This window comes from Xiphophorus couchianus, chromosome 7 (genome assembly GCF_001444195.1).
Source record: "Xiphophorus couchianus chromosome 7, X_couchianus-1.0, whole genome shotgun sequence".
Lineage (NCBI taxonomy): Eukaryota > Metazoa > Chordata > Actinopteri > Cyprinodontiformes > Poeciliidae > Xiphophorus > Xiphophorus couchianus.
Window position 1 is genome coordinate 32754990 of NC_040234.1, and position 24434 is coordinate 32779423.

Below are 24434 nucleotides of genomic sequence, written 5' to 3' on the forward strand. Positions count from 1 at the left end.
TTAGAGCAGTGCTTCTCAATTCTAGTCCTCAGCCCCCCCTGCTCTGCATGTTTTAGATGTGCCTCTATACCAGAACAACTGATTCAAATGATTGTATGACGTCTTCTGCAGCCACCAAGTACTGCAGAAGCCTGTTAATCACCCAAAGATTCAATCCAGGTGTGAGGCAGAAGGGAAACACCTAAAACATGCAGGGCAGGGGGGCCTGAGGACCGGAATTGAGAAACACTGGATTAGAGTAACGTGTTGATGACAACATTGTTTGACATTTCTCCTCAAGCTATTTATGGATCTGTCAGGTTTTCGATATGATGATAAAATGATAAACTTGTTCTTACGCCCTTGGTTTTCACTGCATGTTTGTCAGTTGCAGTGTCTATATTTCACCACATGATGGCAGTATTGCTATTGGAACAGAACTGTCACTCAGACCAGTCTATGATTTCCCTAACTGATATTATTTAAAACAAATAAACATCATGCAGGACTTGCCCTTTGCTTAATTTGAGCTCTTTTATCCTATAAAATAAAAATAGAAAAAAGGAAACTAAAACAAAATAAAATGGGTTAAAGTCAGTGAAATATATTTCCCTGCAAAATACTAAACAATACAAAAACAGTTTGACCTGCATTTAATTAAATAATACAGTCTGACAATGTATAACAGTGAATAATATCCTCTTATTTTAGTTTGAGTCTAAAATCTAATTTTGTAAATATGAACTAATCACAGTCTCAAACTTTAAATATTCAGTTATAGCAGACTTCTACATTTAAACGTTTTAAAAGCAAAGGTTTTATTATCGATATAAGTTTGTACTCCCTGAAGTAAACCAACCCATATTGTAAAATGACAAACATCTCCTAAGTATGTACATTGTATGCTCAATTCTTTTTAGGTATGTGATAATTTTGAAGATCATTTGATGAATAATTGCAAATCTGTTTTAATTTTTAAGGCTTTTTGGATTGAATTATAACAGGTTTTGTGTGTAAGTGTAATAAAGGGGCAAAGGGTGGAGCTTAAAGAGATCAACACACCCTTTTGTGCCCCTAAATCTGCTCCCAATTGGACAAATCTACAAAGGAGTTTACGGCAGTTGCTCCCAAAGTTGGGGAAGCAAACATGCAAGTGTAGCATCTTGAGATCCTCTTGGAGAAAGATAACCTAGATAGCAAAAACAGCAGAGAGCACATGAATTTTATCAATGTCCATCCATCCATCCATTTTCTGTTCACCCTTGTCCCTAATGGGGTCGGGAGGGTTGCTGGTGCCCATCTCCAGCTACGTTCCGGGCGAGAGGCGGGGTACACCCTGGACAGGTCGCCAGTCTGTCGCAGGGCAACACAGAGACATACAGGACAAACAACCATGCACACACACACTCACACCTAGGGAGAATTTAGAGAAACCAATTGACCTGACAGTCATGTTTTTGGACTGTGGGAGGAAGCTGGAGTACCCGGAGAGAACCCACGCATGCACAGGGAGAACATGCAAACTCCATGCAGAAAGACCCCGGCCGGGAATCGAACCCAGGACCTTCTTGCTGCAAGGCAACAGTGCTACCAACTGCGCCACTGTGCAGCCCATTTTATCAATGTTTTAAAGATAAAAAAAACAGAACTTGAATAAATAAAAGCAGCATATTAGTGATAGTGAATACATTTACAGTTGCTCAACAGTTGCTGTTGATTGTTTTGCCATTCTATCATTTTTTTAAACTGATTCTTGCATGCTAAACCAAGAGTTCAGGTCACAGGACTCTTAAATTTTTATTTTGTGGATCAAAAGATGGAAAGTTTGGGAATCATTGGATAATACTTTGCTGGATACTCTCAAATACTCTGAGCTTCTTCTGAATAGGTAAATTCCTCATCTTTTCCCCACGTGATGGAAAAACAACCCGACATGAAGAAACACTCGGAAACCTTTTGCTTTAATTTCATGATGAACTCAAAGCTCCAATATTTTTATTTCAGTCTCTACATGAAGATATGAGATGCTGGGATGAACCTTGGTAAAGAATGGAGTGCAGGGCTGGGCAGCATGCAGTGAAGGAGATACAACATGTTATAACTGTGAGCAGCTCAGAATACAACACTAACCGTATACAGCTGAGCTACTTGGTCCCCTATGGAAGCTTACAGTGAGTATTTACACTGAAGAAAACATGTCGGACAGAAAAACACAGAAACGCACAACAAGTTCAACAACAGCTCAAACATCCCTGAACCATCAGAGGACACACAGTGGGTACATATCAGATTATATCTACATCATTACACTGATGGTCACAGTCCTTAATCAGTTCAGTCATACAGCAAGCAGGACATGATCACAGGCAGGCTTAAAGGGGCCCCTTCTGTTCGGTGTTTTACCTAGCTGACCAATCAGATGGCAGCAAGCATCGAGAAGAGGGCTATTTAAAGATGCTGGAACTGAAAGGGTTTGTTTTGATGAAGAACCAGCAGGTGATGCAGTCCAGGAGCAGAACTGAACCAGAATCAGCCCCCATTAAACCCGCTGCGTTAACAACAGAAAACATTTTACTGAGCTGATGCATCATGCACGAGGCTACATTGGTGAATATATTAACTCTGAATGAATTTCTACAGATGCAGATAAGGATTATTAAATACAAATATGAGAGCTACAGTAAAGACTTTAAAGGGAAATTCAGCAGCAAACTGTGATTTCAGTTCAGTAGATAACAGCTAATAAAGAAACTTCTGGAAAACCTAATTTTTACTTTTTTTTAACATTTTGCAATAATAAAACTTAATGCACACACTGCTTGGCTGCTATATATTTAAAATGTTTTTTTCTCTCTAACAGAATTAACTAGCAGCACAGTGTGACAGTTACAGTTACATCTCAATATTGTAGAATATCATCGAAAAGTTACTTGATTTCACAAATGTAAAAAAGTGAGACTATACATTCATCTATACACATATGGATATATTTCAAGCATTTATTTTTGTTCATTTTGAACACTATGATTATTATTACAGCTAATGACAACCTAAAATTTGGTGCATCAGAAAAGTATATTTGCATTATTCTATCAGAACTGACCAGCAGACAGTCACTGCACAAGAGTTAGCCAAAAAGCACAACTGATTAAGAAACAGTCTGTTCAGAGTGCTGTATCCAGGAACGGTAATGCAAAGTGTAGTGGAAGAAAGAAATCTAAGAGGTGGAAAAGCAACAATGATAACCACAGCATTGAAAGGATATAAAACGAAGCTCTTAAAGACGTAAGATGTGATTTTTATGGTCCTGACACACGGATGTTTCTAAGACATGAGTGAAAACCTTGTGTTAAACCACTCTTGAACCAACGTCAGGAGAAAAGGACTGAACTTTGGCTCAGTCCTTTTTTTTAGATGAAAGAAAATTTTACATTGAATTTGGAAATCAAGGTCCCAGTTTTCAGAGGAAGACAAGAGACAGAGCCAACAGTGCAGATAAGCTGGCGACCTCCTTTGAGAGGCATTAACACTTCAGCAGAACCACAGACTCCTTGTCTCCATGCCACACCCCACTGAGGCAGCACTTAATGCAAAAAGAGCCCAAACCAAGAATTTGAATAATTTACTGTATCTCTAATAGACTTAGTTTTCAGTAAGTCAACATTACTGTGTATAAAATCATTTATGCTATTTTTAGTTTAACAGAATTTTGGCTTTTCATTAGCTGTAAGTCATAATCATCAAAATGAACAGAAACAAACACTTTATACACTGTGTATGAAACAAATATATGGGTTTCACTTTTTTATAGAAATAAGCAAACTTCCCAGTGAGATTCTAATTTACTGTGATGAAGATGCAACTTTCTTTCCAAGATCCAGCAAATGAAACGTCAGTTTATAATGTGCACTCATCCATCAGCAGAAAGAACTGTACAGAGGGAGGTTACAAAATTAGCTGCAGAGTCTTTTAGTGGGAGGGACATGATGACTGACGACTGCAGCAGCTGAACTGGTGGACACATCCTGGAGCTGAAACCAGTAAAACCAGAGCTCCTTAACCATCGCTCCCATAAAAAGTCTTCTTTCATTAAGTCCTGTTCCTCCTGGATGAAAGAACAGCTTCAGTTCTCCAAGAACCAATCTGGCTCTGAAGTTCAGCTCAGTCTACTAGCAGACCCACCGATGCATACATAATGAAGTGAAACAGGAACAGTTTCTCAGAATACACACACATTCACTCACACCAGCATCTAAAAACAGTACAAAGTGTATAAAATACAAAAATAACCAAACAGAACTAAGAAGGCATCTTCAGATCTTAAATAACAGTTGGACACCATTATTAAATGCTAAATGCTGCTAATTTACTGCAAGTGCACATTTAAACAAGTTGATATAGATGAAATGTAAATAAATGTAAATGTAAATATCGCAGCAGGCATTTCTATATAAAACAGCCACAGTCTGCAGAAAAAGTCTTCTGCACCTGCAGAGCTTCTGTTATAAAAAGCTCAAAGAAAACATGAAACTGGACTGAAATCTGTTTCATGTTTTGCTGTTTTTACATATATATTTTAAAAAAGATCTAACTCCTGCTTTAGAAAAATGGACATCAAAAACTTCCTGTTGGAAACCGGTTTGTTTTTTAAACACGATAGAAAATGAGATCTGCTAGAATCTGAAGGATTCACAACTTTAGCCTGCCAGACTAAAACTATTTAAAATCACATTAGGCCTAAACTCTAAAGGTTTTTGAATTGATCATCAAGGAGAAGATAATGTTGACGGGGCAAGATAGCAGCTGTTAAAGGTCCAGTTCACCAAAAAGATTGCATTTGTTCTTCTGTCTTCCGACAACTCTGATGTTTTAATTTCCATTCAGTCCCGCTGTCATCTGAGCCGTAACCTGAACCTGTCCGTTGTTTTTTCCTCTGTCTTCAGACTTCAGTCCTGCTTCTCTATGTTTCTCTCTAGCCAGTTTTTAAAAGTGTAAATAAAAAAGATTCTCCAGAATCTGTTGACCATCTGATCCAGACTGTAAACAGGTTAAGAAAGTAGCTGCAGATCAACATTTACTGTTTCAGTGAGAATTTCTTAAATAAGTTGCTCTTTGTGCTAAAACTGAACCACATACACAATATATTACTCTAACTCTGTGCTTAAAGTGCTTAAAGAAATAAAACATTATTGGTTGAAAGCCTCTCTCTTCCCACTAACTTCATCAACAGGGAGGTTTTGATAATTTCTGATGATCATCTATATGATAATCTAATGGCTATTTATGTGTTTGTTGGTTAATTTGTTTAAATCTGATCCAGTTTTATGTCTGAAAATCTGTCCAGAGTGTCAACTTGTCTGCAGGCTCCTTTCAGTGTAATATCACAAATTATTTTACGTTTATATTCTGGGTAGAAAACTCAAATACAAGTGTAAATTATGTGCATGTATTTGAGCACACCAGAACATCTTCACTAACACCAGGAAGATAAACTGGTGATCAAGGATCTGATTTACATCAGAAGTCAAAATTTGGATCAGGAAATGACATCACACCCAAATTAACCAGTTCCTCTTTTCGTACAGAAATCTTGAGGGATTTCTTATTGTGATTATTGATTTGGGCCTGGTAAGACACTGAAGATGAGGAAAAATGTGCAAATTAAGACACTTATCAAAGTGGCAACCAAACATTTAAAGTGTGAATGTGACTAATATTTTTTTACGCTGCTGTTGGACATCAGAGAAAGTGAATCTCTGTATTATCCAACTGTTTAAAATCATCTTTATGACGACATATTTCATTATAAAGATAATGAAATATGTCTGACCAGCTGTGTGCCCGGTGTGTTGCCATGGTGACAGACCTCAGAAGGAAAATGCTTTAACTCAGGCAGGTCACAACCAGCTGGAAGGCTAATCGAAAAGGGGCTCTACCATTTTGTCTCATATCAGCACCAAGGGGTTAGGATTAGATTTTTTTTTCTCCTAATGTAACCTTTCAAAAAGATTCTAGTATGCTTTCAGATACTATTTGTTAAATAGGATATCCAGGGAAACATTTAAAGAACTTGTTTCTGCTTCCAGAAAACAAAAATGCCTAAAAATTACAGGAGAAAATCCTGCAGATTTCGCTCTGTATCTTTTGCATCTGGTTGTCTTTTTTCCTATTTGTTGTAGGATGTAGTGCACAGCGCCCCCTGCTGAGCACACAGAGTAGATTATTCTAGTTCCTGTTTTCCATCTGAAGAGTTTCACAAATAATGCCCTCTAAATGTACAGCATCAGTTCCATCACGTTTGTTCCACCTCAGATGTTTGTTTTTTTTGTAATCAGAGTAGCTAACTGCGGTTTCCAACAACCAAAGTTAAATTCTTAAAAAAAAAAAAAGAAAGATCTCCACTGGGAGCAGCAGGCTTCTCAGAACTGGGTCATCCCATCCGGCTCTGAGGTTGTGGTTGCCGTGGTTCCTCCTCCGACCAGAAACACGGCCATGCTGGACTTGGACTGGTTGATTCTAGGCACACCTGCACCTCCTGCTCTGAGTGGACCAGACGACACCTGGACCTGACCGCTGCTGAACTCAAACTCCAGGTCCAGATCCTTATCTGAGGAGACCACCCAGGAGGCTGGACGCCACTTCTTCAGGGTGTACGGCGTTTTCACGCGGCGCTTGATTTTCTCACCTGTGGCGCTCAGACTGCCCTGATCCATCACAGATACTTCATCTGAGGACAAGAGAGCAGGGAATAAGGAAATAGGAGGAGAAACATGGACTGCTCATAATAACTGAAGTTATTATCTTTGGGTCAAAAGAGGAACGATTTACAGTCGTCACGCAGCTTCAGTTATTACAGCTAGAAACTAGTGAAATCTGGACTCAGATCAGAACCTTGGGAGCCACATAAAGACATTTCCAAAGTCGGCCTCCGAAGTCCCAAAGTCTTCCAGAAAACTGTAAAACAACCGAAACACTGAGTTCCTTTAAATAGAGGCTAAAAATCCACCTGTTTAGAGATGCTTTTGATTCATAATAACTGAAACATTAATATATTTGATATGTATTTGCTTGATGATTTTGATGGACAAAAATGTAATGTTTATTGCTGGTTTCATAATTGGTAATTCATAATTATGTTTTCTAGTGTAAAGCACTTTGAACTACCTTCCTGCTGAAATGTGCTGTAAATTAACTTGACTTGTTCCTGCATATCTGGAACAAGAACCATAAACTCTGAGAAGTGGGTTTAGTTGGATCTTTGCATTGTTTCATCTCAGAATCTTCTGCACAGGAAGCATGCTGACCCACCTGAGGAGATGCAGGAGGAGGACAGGTCTAGGGAACATGGACGCTCCGGTCTCCTGGTTTTAGTCTGCCTGAGCAACAGACCTGCTGTCTGAGCTTCTGAAGGTTGATTCTGCAGTTCTACAGGTTCTGACGCCAGACTTTCTGCAGGAGCAGGATCCAAATCTTTAGCTTCCAGGTTGGAGGTGTCCAGAGGTGGAGCTCCTGTAGCTGTAATTTCTACCAATGATGGGTTCAGAGGAGCTATTGATGCTTCTGAAGCCAAGTTCTGTTCCTGTAGGCCTCCTTCTGTTGGAGTTTTCATTTCTTTCTGACATATTTCAGTATCTGCGGCTTCACTTCTGTCCTCGGGATGGACTGACACCATTTCTAATCCAGAAAGAATAACTGAGCCTGCAGGAGGAGGTTCACTGTTCCTGGTTTCTGGTTTAGGAACACAGACCTCTGCAGGAACATGGAGCTCTGAGCCCAACGGGAGGCGGTTGTTGTTGTTGTTGGAGTTGGATCCTCGTCCTCCCGCTCTGCTCGATGAACCATGATGAGGAGGAGGAGGGTCGCTCTCAGCAGGAAGCTGCTCTCTCTTCAGCAGAGGTTCATGTTCATCAGGACTGAAGTTCAGATTCAGGTTCAGTCGGCTGTCTCCGTCTCCTCCTCCTCCTCTTCGTCCTTCATCCCCCTCATCCTCCTGCGGCCCTGCAGGGTTGGTTCTCCCTCCTCCTCTCGTCTTATTGGTCACCAGGACGGGAACGCCGGAGCTGTAGCTGCTGGAGGCACAGAGGACCTCAGTCCCGTTTGTGGCGCTGCTCCTCATGTTGGTAACCGTGGTGACCAGGTGTGCCTCCACAGATGGGATAACTTGGTTCATCTTAGCCACACCTGTCTCCACCTGGAACAAAGGAGATCCAGGCTTACTGGAGGAGAATGAATCACACAAACCTGGAGAGGAGGTTCACCTGATGTAGAGCTGCATCTAAAAATTATCTTAAATATTTGGAAATATTTATTTTGCAGATCAGCATCTTACTGATTTATGGTGTTAATCGTCAGATTTGCAAATTTGATGAGGTTCTCATCAGGATTCCTGCAGAGATTCAGCCCCATCATCTCTCTCTCTGCTGTCTGGATACTGATGAACCTGATTGGTCCAATCAATTCTCTCTGACCAATGAGATCATAGAGTGTCATACCTGTTGGTGAGTGGACCTGAGCCTTCCCAGCTTCAGTCGGGACTCGCTGGGTTTGGGGAGCAGGTGGAGGCTGGTGGGCCTCTGGCGGACGTTCTGCTGTTTGGGGAGGGGCTGGATGGAGAAGGAAGGTCCTGCTTCTTCCTGATTGCTCACCTGCAGGACGAACAGGAACAGGTGTGACAGAGTTCAGTATCAATTCCTCAGGCAGAGTGAAACTGAGAAGTTTTACCTCCACACTGTGATGCAGGTTGGAGGTTTGTGGTGCTGATCCAAACTGCTTCTGAGAATGCTCCATCAGGTTTTCCTGAGAAGTTTCTCTCAGGTTTTTCTGTACCTGCAAACACAGATGTTTACAGATGCTGGCCTTGTGAGGAGGAAGAAGAGAAGCTGAAGACTAAATAAACATAAAACCTGTTTAGGGTCCAGTTTGGAGGCCTCTAGGTCTTCCTCTGTAAGCTGTAGACAGACAGGAATACTGGGTGCAGCGCCCCCTGCAGGACAGGAGTTCTAGTTAAATTTATCTGGATTAAAGTTTTCTAATTTGAGCGTCAGGATTCAGTAAGTTACCATTTAGCTCAGAGACGCTGCAAAGGACAGAGTCTGTTCTCAGGCTGCTGGTGGTGATCACGCTGCAGTCTGAGGAGGCCAAACGAGCTTTAATCTGTAAGAGGAGAGAGAGAGAGAGAGAGAGAGAGAGAGTCAGTCAGAATATTTTTGGGTTCATATTTAATGTGTTACCTGTTGAGCTTCTACCTGTTGCCGCTGCTGGTTGATGCAGTTCCTGTTCTTCTCTCCAACTTCTGCACCACTCACGGCCGTCCTGACAACCGACGCCGAGTGCCCGTCTCCCTGGAGATTTTTAACCACGCCCACTTGGAGATCCTCGATGTAGCAGGAGGCGGAGCCAACTTGAGGAGTCCAGCGGCTGTGAGTCAGATTCCTAAGGAATAGAAAGCAGAAACTCAAGATTGTTTCACGAGTTTATTGCTGTGGTGGGATTGGAGCTATAAATCAGTTGTTAGAGAAGAAAAATTCTGTAATGATGTGAAATTAATATGAACACTAACGAGCCAGCTACTGTTGTCTAAATCATGATAAGTGAAAGTTTCGACTTTTGTTTCAGAATGTAAAAGCAATATGTGGGTGTAAGTCAGTACACCCAGGGTTCCTGAACCCAATCCTGAAAAGCTTTTCCCTACAACTTTTCAATGCCTCCCTGTTCCAACACACCTGAATCAAATGAATGGATCACCAGTAGCGACAACAGCAGTGGGAACAAGAAACCAGGGGAAGACAAGTTTTTCAATTGGATAATACAATTTGCAGAGCCAGGTATTGTGACCTTAATAACAGAGACAAATCCATATTAGCCAGCTTAATATGTTGATATTCTGACTTCTGTCAGAGTATAGAAACTGTGAACCATGTTATCTTGGACTGTTGTAAATACTCAGATGAAAGAAAACATCTGCTGGACTAAACAGCAACTCCAGTATCAAGCAATGTCTGTTTGAAGAGCTTATTGGACTGGGGATCCAGTTCATGTAGATGCAAATACTTTATGTCATTTCTGTTGGCAATGGAAGGTTCAAAAACTCATAGGATCTGATACCTACAGGTGGCGGTGATACATCTTTATGGATGTAAACTGTCATAAAACTCCACAGAAGAAGAAGGCGTCTACAGAGCTCAATGACTGAATTGTGATTTCTAGGAACAGAAGAGCTAAATATCTTCCTGTTCCTGTACCTCCTCTGTTCCAGGTGTGATCCTGGTTTCTACCTGTGGTTGTGCAGCGCTGTATGAGGGCTCAGGAGGATGAGGTCAGCCAGGCGTTCCTCAGCACACTGAGCTGTAAGTCGAGCCTCAGCGTCCTGGTCCCAGCAGTCCTCCATGGTCTCCTTCAGAGCCCGCAGAGCCTATAAACACATAAAACTGAGTCGGTGACAAACAGCAGCTGCAGGCCATACACAACCAGACAGTTCTAAAACTTTCTCAGGTATCTGATCTGTTTTTGTCATTTTAAACAGAAATAAATCGGATATGATGATGAGCCTTTCAATCCTGAATCCATTCTGTAAGGCAGTGGTGTCAAACTGATTTTAATTTTGGTCCACATTAATATCTTGAATGTTCTTAAAGGGCAGGTAACAGTAAAATGTACTGATAAAATAACCTATTAAGGTGTTAAAGTATTATAGCTTCCTTTGCATTTGATGAGCACTTCATAAAATGAAATATTTAACATCTTTTCACATTGCAGTTTGACAATGTGCAAAAAACTGATTTGATTTAAGTGATTAAATAGCATTTAATCACTTAAATCAAAACGGTTGTCTTGAACTCATATTTTGGTGGACCAGATGTTGTTGGCTGGATTTTGGCTTACAGGGCTTCAGTTTGATAAATGTATTGCAAGAGAGACAGAGTTTGGAATACTGACCAGGCTGTTCTCCTTCCAGGCTTCTGGGAATCTGGGTCTGTGTTTCTCTCGGACCACCAGGATCTGCATGTCCTCGAAGCTCGGATGATTCCCGACTTCAACCTGGAACGCCAGCTGGTACTCTGGAACGGCTTCCCCTAAACACACACCAACCCCTCACAGTGAGGCAGTCTGAACACCTGGTGGTCAGAAAGTGCAGGAAGGGTCATGATTTACCTGGGAACAGGTCGCAGCACCTCCTGAAGCTCTCCCAGTACAGCAGACCCAGAGCGTACACGTCTACCTGCTTCAGAGCCGATTCACAGTCTCTGAGGTTCAGCGCTCCTCCCAGAACCTCCGGGGACATGTACCGAACTGTCCCCACCTGCAAACACAGCCCATTAGCTCCGCCCAGTTAACTGACTACACCTTAATCACCTCTCAGGAAAAACCAACAGTCCACACCTCAGATATGGCCATGGTTTCATCTTCTCCGGGCCGACAGGTTCTGGTTCCAGTCAGCTTCATTGACAAGCCAAAGTCGGCGAGGACACAGGACAGATCGGATCGGACCAAAACGTTCCTGCTGGTCAGGTCTCTGTGGGCCACGGGGGGCTTGTACTGGTCTGAGTGGGAACAGACACAAGTGAGTTCAGGTCTGAGGATAAAATGATTTATTTTCTAAAGCAAGAATTTTCTAATAAAATCCCACATGACAGATGGGGGATTTTATTTAATTTATCAAAAAATATACAAAATATTCTGTTAGTTTTAGAGAAACTTGTTTCATACGGCAACTTGAAAAGTTCCTGCTGCAATTTAAGGGTTATGCTTTCTTATCTTGACCAAAAAACTGTTTTTGCTTTTACATACAGACAACCAGATAAAAAACTGATACGATGATAAAAGCTAAACAAGAGCTGAAACCACAGCAACTCCAGTGGCAAATATCATGTAATATCATGTTTTGACCACTTAATCACCTGCATGTGCTTAGTGCAATCTGCTTTGTGAATCTAGAGTAGATATACACCAACAGAGACAGCAAAGCAGATGGAGGAGATGGTGCTACTCAGTGAAATCTCCCTCCTGAATGTTGTGTGTGAGAATGAATCTTTTCTCCATCTGACGCTGAGCTCCGTTTCATCCAAACCGTCAGAAACACTCTCACACTGACTGATGTCTGTCACCTTCACTATGAAAACACAGATTGCTTTTCTTCTGACTCCCACACAAACTATCCTGCTACCCCTGATGCTCCTTACAGAGATGCATCCGCCAGAGAAAATAGTTTCCAAACCGTCTGTCAGCTCAGTGGGAGCTTTAAAGTGAATCACTGACACATTCCTCCGTGATTCCCTGTGATAAGGTCTTCATACCTCCTCTGTAGAGTTCAGTGTGCAGGAAGGCGAGTCCTCTGGTGATGCCGTGGGCCATCCTGCAGCAGGTCAGCCAGTCCACAGTATGCACAGACAGGTACTGAGACAGACAGCCCTGAAACAGATCCATACTTTACAAACGTTGCAGGAGACTTTCATTTAGTTTGAGCCTGAAATTCAATTAAAACAGTTTCTCTGCAGATTCCAGGTCTTCAAACTGACTAAAATAGTGCTGTCCGTGCTGTCTGTTGCTTTTGAAAGGGACAATTTGAAAGTAACTTTCAAATTGTTTGAAAGTCCCTTTCAAACAATTTTTCTATTTATACAAATTATTCTCTCTCAATCTGATATTTTAAAATAATGTGTTTCTTTTAGTTTAGTCCTATGTTGTTAATTCAGAAATTCTCAGGTTGTTTCCAAACAAAAACCTTGTCCCAAACATATTAACTTAAAAAGGTTGAAGCAAAATGTCTCATTAGAAAACAGATTTCATGTCAAATATTGGAGACAAACAGTCTATGGACAGTAACTTCTGATATATATATGCAGTTCATAACTTTTTTGGCACTTTTTAAGGCATCAAAGAAAAGTTTTAAAATCTGAAGTCTAGAGTTGTCCAGGATTTATAAGAACCTGATCACTGGTCAACTTTCTACAAGCAGAACTCCAGTGCTACTGGGCAGATTGGATCGCTGTGAGGAAAGGAAAAACTGCCAACTGTCTCTGAACTGTGGCAAAGATTTTTTTTTTTACTGGATTTGTTCCCAGAAAACAGTAATTCTGATCTCCCTACATGAAAGACTTGTATATTTTTTACCAATTAGGGTATCTATTTTTTTTTGTATTATTTTAGAGAAATAAATGTTAGAACTTAGCTGACTCTTGCTAGGTTCAGTACTATTTAAAAAAAACAATTTAAGGAGTTCGGTTATCCAGTTGTGAAAACTATAATTGTTTTTAGTTCAGCCTTAAGCAGTGTGATGAATAACAGATAAATCATAATGAACCTTTTCTAGTTAAAGAAAAATCAGCTTCAGGAACCACTTAGAGATATGTGTAAGACCAAAAATGAACCACTAGCTGTTGTTACATTTATAGGAAGACAAGAAGGTTAAAACTGTCCACGCTATTACGCTATTGTCTAAAGCTATTACGGGCTACATATTTTTATTAATCCAGCATGTAGACTGATCCCCTCTGTTTTAAGTGTTTATAGTTTAATTTCCAGAAGATTTTGTTTCCTTCAAAAGCAACAGATTTCATCTGAGAGTTTGTGTTATGAGTTCATATTTTTGAAAAAAAAAAAACATTTAAGTGTTCCTGTGTTTGTTTTTGACAGTCTGGGTTACAGTTTGTGAACAGAGTTGTTAATGAACGCCTGCCAGTTGTAAAGGAATGCAGAAAAACACCACAGACACGTCACACCGCCTCAGAGTGCAACCAGCACAAAGAGCTGCCATCCTGTTTATATCCAGACCTCCATGCTCTGTTAGTGCTTATGAACAAACATACTGATAACAGTCTGAGAGGGATTTAATGTTGTGGGGACTCAACCTTCCTAAAAGATCAAATCATGAGGAATGATTTGCAAATATAATGGTTCAATAAATAACATAAATCAAGTTTGGCCCCATTAAAGTAAAAAAACAAAACAACACATTCTAATTGTTTTTAAGTGATTAACATGAATAAAATTTACTTTACAGTTAAGTCTGTTCAGGTTTGATGATTTAAACCATTTTTTAAAAATAAAGGTTGTTTTCATTCACTCTTACGTAACGTGATTTGTAATACTCCTGATAAAACTGGCTTTATACAGATTTGTTTTTAAAACTATTTCCAAGCTGGTTTAGGTTGGGTTTTTGCTCCTAGTCCTGCAAATATGACATTTAAAGAACTGCCCTTACAATCACATAAAGACACGTATGCGTGTGAGTGTGAGTGTGAGTGTGAGGATGGCGGCTCCAGGCAGGAAACAGACAGGACGGCACCATCTCCCTGCACAAAGACTGGAGGAATGGTGGACCACAGATATGTTGCCATGGGTGGGAATAGAATATCTGAACCACAGCACCCCTAGAGGCTGCAGTGGTTATTGTGTGCCAATAGGATTCATGGGATACAAAATGCAAAAGATATAAGAACAGAGCAGTAATGGTTGGCACCAAACTTTCCACTATTTTCAAACAGGAAAATGTGCCAGCAAGAGACTGGAAGCAGCTTAAAACAAACAAATTTCTCTTGTTCCAATCTATAGAGTCAATTTAAATGTTTTTTTCTTCCTCTTTTCTTTTTCATTGTAACTCCATAAATGACCAGGATTTTGTTAGAAGTACAAACAATAAACAGACCCCATTTTATCCAGTTTTAATTATAGATTTGTATGTGTTTTAGGATGAAATTCTCCTATTTCAACAATAAAATCCGGTTGAATTCTGTGGAGATTTAACAGTTTTTATTGACGTCAATATGAGAACTTAATTTAAATCTAAAGTTTAAACTTTCTGCTATAACTCTGCTTAATGTTCCCCCATATTATGTTTGCTTTTTCAAATGTTCTGGATATATTATTTTTGTTCTTTCATTTGTCTCTAACTTACATGTGGGTAGTACTCCATGAGGATCAGAAACTCTGGTCGCCCATCGGCTGTCGTCTTCTCGTCGGCGGCCAGGTAGCGGGCGATGTTGTCATGCTGCTGCAGCAGCGGCAGTCGGTAGATGGAGCGCTCGTTGGAGAAGTTTGGGTGGTTAGCAGAGCTGAAAACTTTAACAGCAATGCATCGCTCATTCAGAGAGCCACGAAACACCGCTCCATAACGACCTCGACCAATCAGCTGCCAGAGAGGAGGAAGAAGAGGATAATTTAAAATACATATATTTTCTCCAGGGCTGTTAAGGAGTCAGTCTTTACTGTTTTGTGGAAAAGGACAAAAAGAATATTCTGGAAAGTTCTTAATTGATCCCATGAGTAAAATACTGGAGCAATGTTTCAGTTGTTAATGTAGTTTTAAAAATCTTAAAGAACATCTTGACAGAGAGTTTGGAAATTGATCACTATCTGCTCATAACATAATATTTTATACATGGAAAATGTATTGTGTTCTTAAAAAAAACTATTCTGCTCACAATAATTGAAAAAAATACCTCCAGCAGTTTCAAGTTATCAAGGTCCACAGCTGAGTCAGAGTTTGCTGCTTCCATTGCATTCACAGCAGACAGACCATGCTTGTGCTTCCCTGGATCCACACAACAGAAGAAGATCAATTATTCATTATTGTTCACCATATGTATCTTCTAAATGTATATGCTAAAATTTTACAAGACCTCTTTGGGGGATTTATTACAGGAATCACATCGGGACACATTTTATAACTTGAAATTATGAACTCTGAAATATTTTTCTGTTTATATTCTTGATATGTTTTTTTAAAGTAGTAATACTCAAGATGTTTTTTTTCTCCTTGGTGCATCTGCTTTTTAATAACCTTTGCTTTTTTTCATAGCAAAAGCATGTTTGTCAAACACTGCAGGATCTGTAATCTGTAATCTCTACATGTTGTTTTCTTCTTTCTGTTTATTATAAAAGATGTTTCAGTGTGTTTACTTTTCATCATCCGGTATCCCAGGAACAGCGCCATGATGAGGAGGGCTGCCATAGCCACAGTTGCCAGGGCAACGAGAGCTGTCTCCTTCGCCGTCATCTGACGATCTGTGGAAGGTGTTCATGTAAGTTCATATAAGACATGTTTGTCTAACATTTGTCACTTTCTGTGATCTTAGGTTTAGAAGACCCTGAATAAACCAGTGGCCAGAAAACATAAATATGAACAGCAGTCTGTGTTTTCAGAGCTGGAGGTAAAATTCATTGAGAATGAGCAGAGGTTAGAAAAATATATTTATAATTCAGGGGTTGTGAAACTTCATATTCAAAGGTTCAAATGTGATTCAAACACAGACAAGGTCAAAGATTTGGACAGCTAATAACAAGCAAACCCTTTTCATTAAATCTGTTTTCAACTTACCAAAAGAAACAAATAAATAAAAAATTGGCTCTTTGTGTTTGCAACTGTGAAACTAAGTTACTCCAATATTTGACAACGTAAGCACAAGGAGCCCTCCAATTTACTAGGATTTCTTACTTCAACTGAAAGTGTTATCTTAAACTTGATAAATTTACTGTTTTTCATGCTTCAACAAATAAACAGCCTCTTTATACCCACAAGAATTTTAATAGAAATTTGGCACTGAAATATTACAGTAGATGCCTGTTAGAACTGGGTCAGAAAAGGACTTTGACAGAAGAACATTCCACCAGACATTTATTCAAACAAATGCAGTAAAATGTTTCTTTTTAGATCAAAACATGTTTCAGTCAGTAATGACGGACACTGTAACTTGTCTGAATGGAGCTCACCTGTGGGACTGAGGCTGAGGTCGTCCCTCCTCATCGACCTCAGGGTGGGCGTGTCGGCGGTGGGCGGAGCTTCAGTATAATTACTGTTGCAGAGGTCGTGGCTGCAGCAGCAGAAATGGTAGCTGGCTTTCTGCATCTGAGATGGAGCCATAGTCACCAGGATGCAGCGGTCACCATAACACTCCTGGTGGTGGCCCACATACATCCAACAACCTGGAGGGAAACACAACGGTTTATTCAGCTGGACTGTTAAAAATGACTGATCTGTTCTCTTTGTTTGATCAATGTTGAGAGTTTCAGTGGCTGCAGAGTCTCGGTTTTACTGGAAGCTGTGAGCAGATGTGCTGCTGAGTAAACGTTAAACAAATGCAGAGTAACAAAATAATTCCAAAAAAGATAAAAATCTGACATTAAAGTTTCATGTTTTATACCAGATAAAGTCCAGCAGGAGAAGTGGGTCTTTAATCAAACACTTCTGACAACAGGAACTGGTTAAATGATGGATTACCTCTGCATTAATGCTGCAACAGCTTCTACAGTGCTATGGAAAAGTAATTAACTGCAGTTTCTGAAACAAAATGATAAACTTTTTAAGTGATAGAAATTTTATGTGACATAGAGGTCAACACAAAGATGTACAGAATTGTGAAATAAAACAACAATGATGCATACCTTAAAATATTTACGTTTGGAAATAATCGTTCATACTCATTCATCTTAGATAAAACTAAGTGCAACAAATTGTCTTCACAGATCACCATGGCAACAGACATCCACAGGCAAAACCACTGTTTGTTGGCGGGGCAGATATTAGTCATGCACATACCAAATCTAGCCTTTATCAAAGATCAACAAGATGAAAGGCAACACTGAAAGAAAATTATGAGAAGTTCAGTTTGTAAATTGACAAGCCATTTAGGAGAAACATTAAATATGTGGAAGAATATCCTCTGGTAAGATGGGACAACTATTTTACTTTTTGTTTGACAGGCAAAATGCCCTAACTACACATTACTTTAAACACATTGTCTCTGTTCCGTATTTAGATAGAGGCTGTAAAAGAGACTGGGGCAGAGGATTACTTCTAGCAGAACAACAACCCAACAGATGCTCCACCCAGTCTGACTGAGCTTGATTTGCTAAATTAAATTAACAAATGTCTGTTTCTAGATGTGCCAATCTGGTCGGGATCGACCTCAAAAGGCTTACTGCAATAATTTCTGTGAAATTGTCTTGGTATATGTTTTTCAGAACTGAATTGAAACCCATATATGTTCCTTTCTCTTCAGTGTAATGCAATACTTTGTTTTAGTGGTGGAACGCAAGTAAAATTTTTAATCAAGTTAATTTCAGGGTCTTTACTTAATAATTTTAATCAAAAACTACTAGCAACATCTTCTATTCAAAAACCATTTTTGCTGCTAAAGTGTTGAATAAGTAGACAAGCAGCTCCAAGATAAAGATATTTATTATTTTTAAGCAGGTATTAAGGATATTCACTCATCAGAGTGGTGCAAAGTGCTGTTATACCCATACTCAATAGAAGCAGCTTTGTTGTCCATCACTATTTTTTGCGGATGTTGTTTGCGCGTCAGAATCAAACAAATACAAAGCTTCTGGCTGCCAACTTTGTATGTTAAAATAAATGAAATTAACTAAATAAAAATGTTTGATGCATTAAAATCTATGTAATTAATTAATTGAAATTAATCCATTAAACTCCTGGCCTTTCTTTGTTTCTGTCATGCACAATCCAAATAAAATACTTTTGATGCTTGTGGTTGTAACAATGCAAAATGTGTGAAGGTTTCAGGGATATGAATGTTTGCTGTGTGAGCCAACAGAAACTGAGTGAAATGACCTGGAAGCTCCTAAACGCCAGCAGAGATTTCATGCTGAAATGAAAACAGCTACAGTCGTTCTCTCATTATCTCCTTTGTTTCCTCCACAGGAACACTGAAGCTTCCTGAATGAGAGGAAATCAGATAACTCCATCCCATAATTCCTTTTAATGTGAGTAAACCTGAGGTCAAGACTCCAAGCAGCAGCTAGAAAGACCGTTGAGGTTTGATAGCTTTTTCTTTACTGTCCAGTTAATTTCCACCACTTCTAATAAAGTTATATTTTACATGATATCTTATTTTTGTGATAATAATAACAAACTCTACTCCTGATATGAATAGAGGAGTTTAATCACATTAGGATCATACAGCAGTTGGATCGTCTGCAGCTTCAGAGCAGCAGATTACTTAACTAAGAGTTAGAGGCTTTTTCTCCTGATAAAATTCACCTCTAACTTTTTAAAGTCTGAGAAAAAGGATATATATATATATATATATATATATATATATATATATATATATATATATATATATGCCTAAACTGTCAGATTAAAATCAGACAAATCATAAAACAATAAGCTTTTTCCTTCCTTCTCCCGTCGACAATGCACAGATCCATCAGGAAACACTAAACAAGATGCTTCAAATCATAAAAACTCAGCAATAAATGACTGTTAATCTAATATTCAGAGGAAATGAAAGTTATGTAAATTGTTCGTTTGTTTTCCAAACTCGGTTTTCTGTTACTGAAAGACAACAACCTGCTGGGTCAACCAGAACACAGTTTGGACCAGACCTTTTGGTTCAAACTCTGAATGGAAAAGCGTTCCTGAACGTTCCTGACCTTGGTTCAGCAGCTGCATCTCTCCGTCCGCGAGTCTTTCCCACAATCCATAGCAGCGGGAGCCGCGACTGCAGCGTATCGTGCCGTTCTCCTGAACCTCTCCTCGTAGCTCATTGGTGGAGACAGGCTCCGCCCCCTTCAGGCTGCTGGCAAACGCACAGATTCTCTCCTCTTGGTCCTCCGACTGCAAACCTGTAAACAGAGAACGTTGCCAGTCAGCCATAACATTATGGCCATTAAAAACAGCTCAGACTAGTTGTTGCTGGTCTTTAGGCTGATCCATGGTTTCCAGACAAAGAAGATAATGCAAAGGTGTTAGAGAACACAGTGCATCATATTGTTGCATATGGCTCTTAAAACCAGTCAGGGTACCCATTCTAACCATTGTTCCCAACTTAACACACCAACAATAAAATGAATGCTGATGTGCTGAATCACTTCACTTGGAAGCAATGAGTTATGCCAGTTTATGCAGATGTGGCTTTAAGAAGCACCACATACTGAACATATGTGCTCTCTCTCATAAAAACCGTACTTTCTATGGCAGTGTGCTCTTTCATCAGGACTATCAATCCTACTTACCACAACCAACATAAATTAGAAGCACAAGAACAAATTTGAGACTTACAAAGTTGCTATTGTAAGATGATTTATTTAGGTAATTAAATTTATTAATGTGGTTACATACAGGGTCAGTTATTTACTGATGTTGATCTATGGTTAAGAAATCATGCTGTGCCTCTAAGAGAAGTTGTTTTGTTTCTTCTTCTGTGGTTTTTGTATGGGCTGAAAACCGTTGTTCTATTGGATGAAGGCTAAGTAAAAAGTCTGGATAGACATGCTCTTCTTTTTCATTGCGCTGCTCTGTCTCCACTCACAATCTCCTATTTTGTGGTAACACATGTATTTAACCAACATAGCAGTGTTACAATATTAAGGACCAACAGGAACTTTGACGAACGTCAAACACTCTGAGGCCTCAATGGCTATAAACACTGACAGCATCGGAGAAAGAGTTTGAAGAGCGAGCGGGAACATCGGAGGCCTGAGGCTGTTTTACATCAACATTGTTAATCTGATGATCCAACTACACGTCTCACCGGACACTTTATACGGCGCAACAATTTATACGGCGCAACAATTCCTACAGAGAACCACTTTAACAGAGACTGAAACTGTCAACTTCATAACCTACTTCTCTGTTCCTGAAGTTATTCCATCAATAAAAACATGATAAAGTTTTACAACTGTCAGAAAAGTAAACTTACAAAACTAACAAGAGCAGCAGAATGAGAAGTATGGGAGAGCAGTGCAGATTTGCAAAAAAATATTGTTATTAGATGAGTTTATTACAGTAAAATGACATAATTCAATGAGAGAAGTACCTTAGAGAACAATGTGTTGTGTTTTACTGCCAAAACTACAAACTACCACAAACTAAGTAAGGTTCTGTTAAGGTTCTTGGAGGGACATAATCAAGGGTGTGTGTATCAGCTCTCAGTAATTCATCAGAGCTAGCAGAGTCTCAGTGTTTAGTCTGCTGGAAGTCACAATGAGCCGAGGGTGGAGGCTTCTTATCGGCTCCATCTGCTCAACAACAGTACCGGCCCAGACCGCCCGACGTCTTTCTGAACGTCAGGAATCAGGAATAGACAGGAAGTGAGGCGAACATGTTCATCAGGAGCTGCAGGAACTGAACAAACACTTCAGGAATGTGGGCCTGAAGAAAAAAATGCTCCTGCAGCTTCAGATGCCAAACATCAGGGTCTGGTACAGACTGATGTTGAAGTTTGGTACTAAATCAACGTGTCAGTGAGGAAAAACAGCAAAAATCTCACAGGGTCAAAACATGTCAGGGCATGATGGAAACTCATCATCTGATCTGTTTTTACAGGTTTTTATTCAGCAAGAAACAACAAAATCAGTTTAAAAAGAAAAAAAATCAGATATTTTCATTATCTAATCTGAGACTGAGTACCAGAACAAACAACAACTGAGATCAGAAAATTTAAGAAAGTTAATTTTTAGGAATTCCTTTAATTCTCTGGACATTAGGACAGAGTATTAGAGTCAGGCTGGGAAAAAAACCCTTTTTTTAAATTAGAAGAATAAAGTCATAATATTGTGACTGAATAAAGTCAATGAAGGAGTAATTTTGTGAGAACTTCCACATGAAAAAAAAAATTTAAAATAAGAAATGATGTTGGTATCGGTTTTACAAATAAAGAAATAGTTCATCTTTTAACACATCTGCATCAAATTATTATCAGCACCAGGACTTTGAAATGGTTGTGTTAACGACTGTGTGTATTTTGAAGAAAACGCGACATGGATTTGGCCATGTCAGATCCTAATAACTTTATTAAAAGCTTTTTTCCTCATTAAAACCAAATTTTACCATTTTGATTCTGATTATATGGCGTCTTTATTCTGACTTTATTCTCGTAATTAAAAATATACATCTTAGACTGGATGTGAGGTTAATAGAGCTGTTAGCAGCTGATACAGACTAAACAGTCACGTCAGATTTATAAATGCAGCATGCAGTGAGTTCAGCTCCCAGTTGTTCTGTCTGCTGATGATGAAGATGATGATGATGTGTTGTGCTTCTTACTGACCTCTGATCTCAGCCTGCAGCAGGATAAACACACACAATGTCAGCGCTGAGGCAGCCATGTTGGATCGCTGCAGAAACTGAGCCCACATCACTGATCCTGGATCAGTTTAATCAAGGGGAACCAACAGGATGTTCTCATCTCTGCTGACTCTGAAAAATAAGCATTTACTTTATGTACAGACAGGAAACACACTGCTGACAGAACATCATTTCATTATTTCTACCTTTAAATCTCTTCTCTCCACATCAGGTTAAACAGAAAACAGATTAAAATACTTTATATTTAGATTTAAGCAGCAGTCCAAGAAATTACTCAAGTAGGAGTGATACTTCATAACAACTTTACTCAAGTAAAATTAAAAAGTAGAACATAGTAAAAATAATTCTAAAAGTACATTTTCCCAAAAAGTTACTCAAGTAAATGTTATTCAATTCAAGTCACTAAAAAGTCTGGCTTTAAAACAAAACTGAACACATTTATTTCCAATCCTTTACATGTATTTTTCTTTAAATATATTTCTAATTTTATTCATTTAGTTTCAAACACTTCCTGTATCCTTGATTTTACGATCTACATTTGTTTTCACTTAATCTTTTTTTTAACTAAATAGATTTTAATGTGACCCATAAATCAAAAAAAGAAATATGATAAATATGCAAACAGAAATATAATCTTCTGTTTACCTATGATATTATCACTGATTGCTTAGGAAAGTGGCCCTTCTGTTGTATTAAATCACAACAAATGCATACCGTGCTTATTGGAAATATATACAGTTTTTCTCTCTATTTGGCTACTTAGGCCCCAGGTTGCCACATGAGGCTGATTATTGATCATCATTCATACAGGCTGTGATTAATAGCTGATTTTCACGGATCTATCCTCCAGATTTTTTTTCATTACACACACACATACATTTACACGCACATATGACCTCACCCCGTGTGTTTAGGACACACGTGTGTTTCCGGTCAGATGAAGGATGCTCTGATCACCTGATCAGTGAGTCTGCAGGTAGAGCCGATGAAAGGGAGTGGCCCACACGCGCACACAGACCCACAGACACGCGCAGATAGGTCAGACCACCAGAATCGGTTCGTACCGGTGAGGAAGACTCCGCTCAGTCTACAGAAGGAGATGAAGCCGCCTGTCTGTCTCTGTCTTTATTCTGACCTGGCTCAGCTCGGCTCGGTTCGGATCAGCTTGCTGGGGTTCGGTTCGGCCTGGTCCGGTATCTCCTTTGCGGCGTTGATCCGGATCCAGCAGCTGGTTTCTGGGACAGGATCAGAAACTGCGCAGGGATGAAGCTGAGCTCCGTTTCTCTGCAGCTGAATCACTCTGTCAAGCTGAGGAAATCACTTCCGGAAGCCTTTATCAAAATAAAAGCATGATAGTTACCTCAAGATATTCAGCAGACGCCTCTCGAACAATTTTTAAGATAGTATTTTATTATATGTCCATTATTTTTTTGACAAAAATACACAAATATTTTTCAGAATTTTATTCTCCTATAAAACTAAAAGAAGAAAACCTTGAAGGTGTTGAAGCACAGTGATTTTGTTAGTGTAAAACAACAAAACCTTGTGAAATCTGGGAAGAAACTTTCACTGAAATCTATCAAATATTATTGAAAAAAGTCACAACCTTTTTCTTAATTAGTAATCATTTTAAGCATAATCACCCCACTGTGTGATGCACAACATCAGGGTGCTGCTTTGTTATTTAGTTGATGGAAAAATAAAATGTTCTGTTTTGAACCCACAAAAAAACCCCACCTTAAATAGCACCAGTTTGTTCAGATCACTGTTAATATGCTTATAACCTGAATAAAACATGCTTAAAACAACAACAACAACAAAATGCTTCCTTGTATTAGGATCCTGGGATGTTTTCAGGTCTGTTTGGTTTTTTTTGTACTTGTTAGTCTCTTTCTTTCTTCAGTCTTGTTTCTGTTTTTGTCTCTAATTATTCCTTTTTACTCTAGTTTATGTTTCATGGGTCTAGTTATTCATTAGTGTCAGATTAATTTCCTAGTCCTTTACGTTCTTTCTTTCTGTCCTCAGTCTGCCTCCTGCTTTCTCCCCTCACACCTGCACCTTGTTAGCAATCAGCCCAGCTCTTTTGTTCCAGCGGCCACTCCCACACTATCTAAACCCTTCTCCAGGTCAGCAGGCGCTTACCCACTCCTTGCTGATTCTTCCTGTTGTTGTTTTAGTTCTGGCTCTGTGGGTTTCATGTGATTTTGTAAGTTTTTGTTCTTGCTTTGTTCTTTTTTCATTAAATCTACAAGATGAACTTTATGGCTGAACCTGCTGTATTTAGGTCCACCAACTAACACACATCGTGACACTTTGTTAGTGTAACAGGTATCGAGTTGCTTCAAATTTTAACCCTGATATGAAAATAATGCATAAACAGCATTTCAGTCTCTATTGTTGGCTGTAG

At 39.3% G+C, this 24434-nt stretch overlaps 1 protein-coding gene across 2 annotated transcripts; it reads right to left on the reverse strand.

Annotated features, from left to right (window-relative positions):
- Window positions 1-1939: 1939 nt before the first annotated feature.
- Window positions 1940-23350, reverse strand: LOC114148757 (bone morphogenetic protein receptor type-2-like). Of its 2 annotated transcripts, none has more exons than XM_028024234.1 (19): window positions 23092-23350; window positions 21990-22138; window positions 19372-19563; window positions 16687-16899; window positions 15877-15981; window positions 15417-15508; window positions 14873-15106; window positions 12273-12387; window positions 11359-11519; window positions 11131-11278; window positions 10915-11051; window positions 10254-10390; window positions 9225-9411; window positions 9039-9132; window positions 8883-8962; window positions 8701-8805; window positions 8472-8624; window positions 7288-8170; window positions 1940-6706 (listed from the first exon to the last, which is right to left on the reverse strand). In XM_028024234.1, the coding sequence occupies exons 2-19, from the start codon at window positions 22075-22077 to the stop codon at window positions 6399-6401; spliced, it is 3432 nt and encodes a 1143-aa protein (XP_027880035.1). In that variant the 5' UTR covers window positions 22078-22138; window positions 23092-23350; the 3' UTR covers window positions 1940-6398. The 2 variants fall into 2 exon arrangements, with proteins under 2 accessions (XP_027880035.1, XP_027880036.1); XM_028024235.1 differs by lacking the exon at window positions 23092-23350 and adding an exon at window positions 22985-23077.
- Between the last annotated feature and the right edge of the window lie 1084 nt (window positions 23351-24434).

Excerpts from the sequence above, each read along its gene's own strand:
- LOC114148757 (XM_028024234.1), bottom strand. The coding sequence starts at position 22,077 with ATGTGGGCTCAGTTTCTGCAGCGATCCAACATGGCTGCCTCAGCGCTG. Across the intron at positions 19,564-21,989 it reads GCTGCAGGCTGAGATCAGAG|GTTTGCAGTCGGAGGACCAA; the intron begins GTCAGTAAGAAG and ends CTCTGTTTACAG. Across the intron at positions 11,520-12,272 it reads CACTGAACTCTACAGAGGAG|ACCAGTACAAGCCCCCCGTG; the intron begins GTATGAAGACCT and ends GTTCCCACTCAG.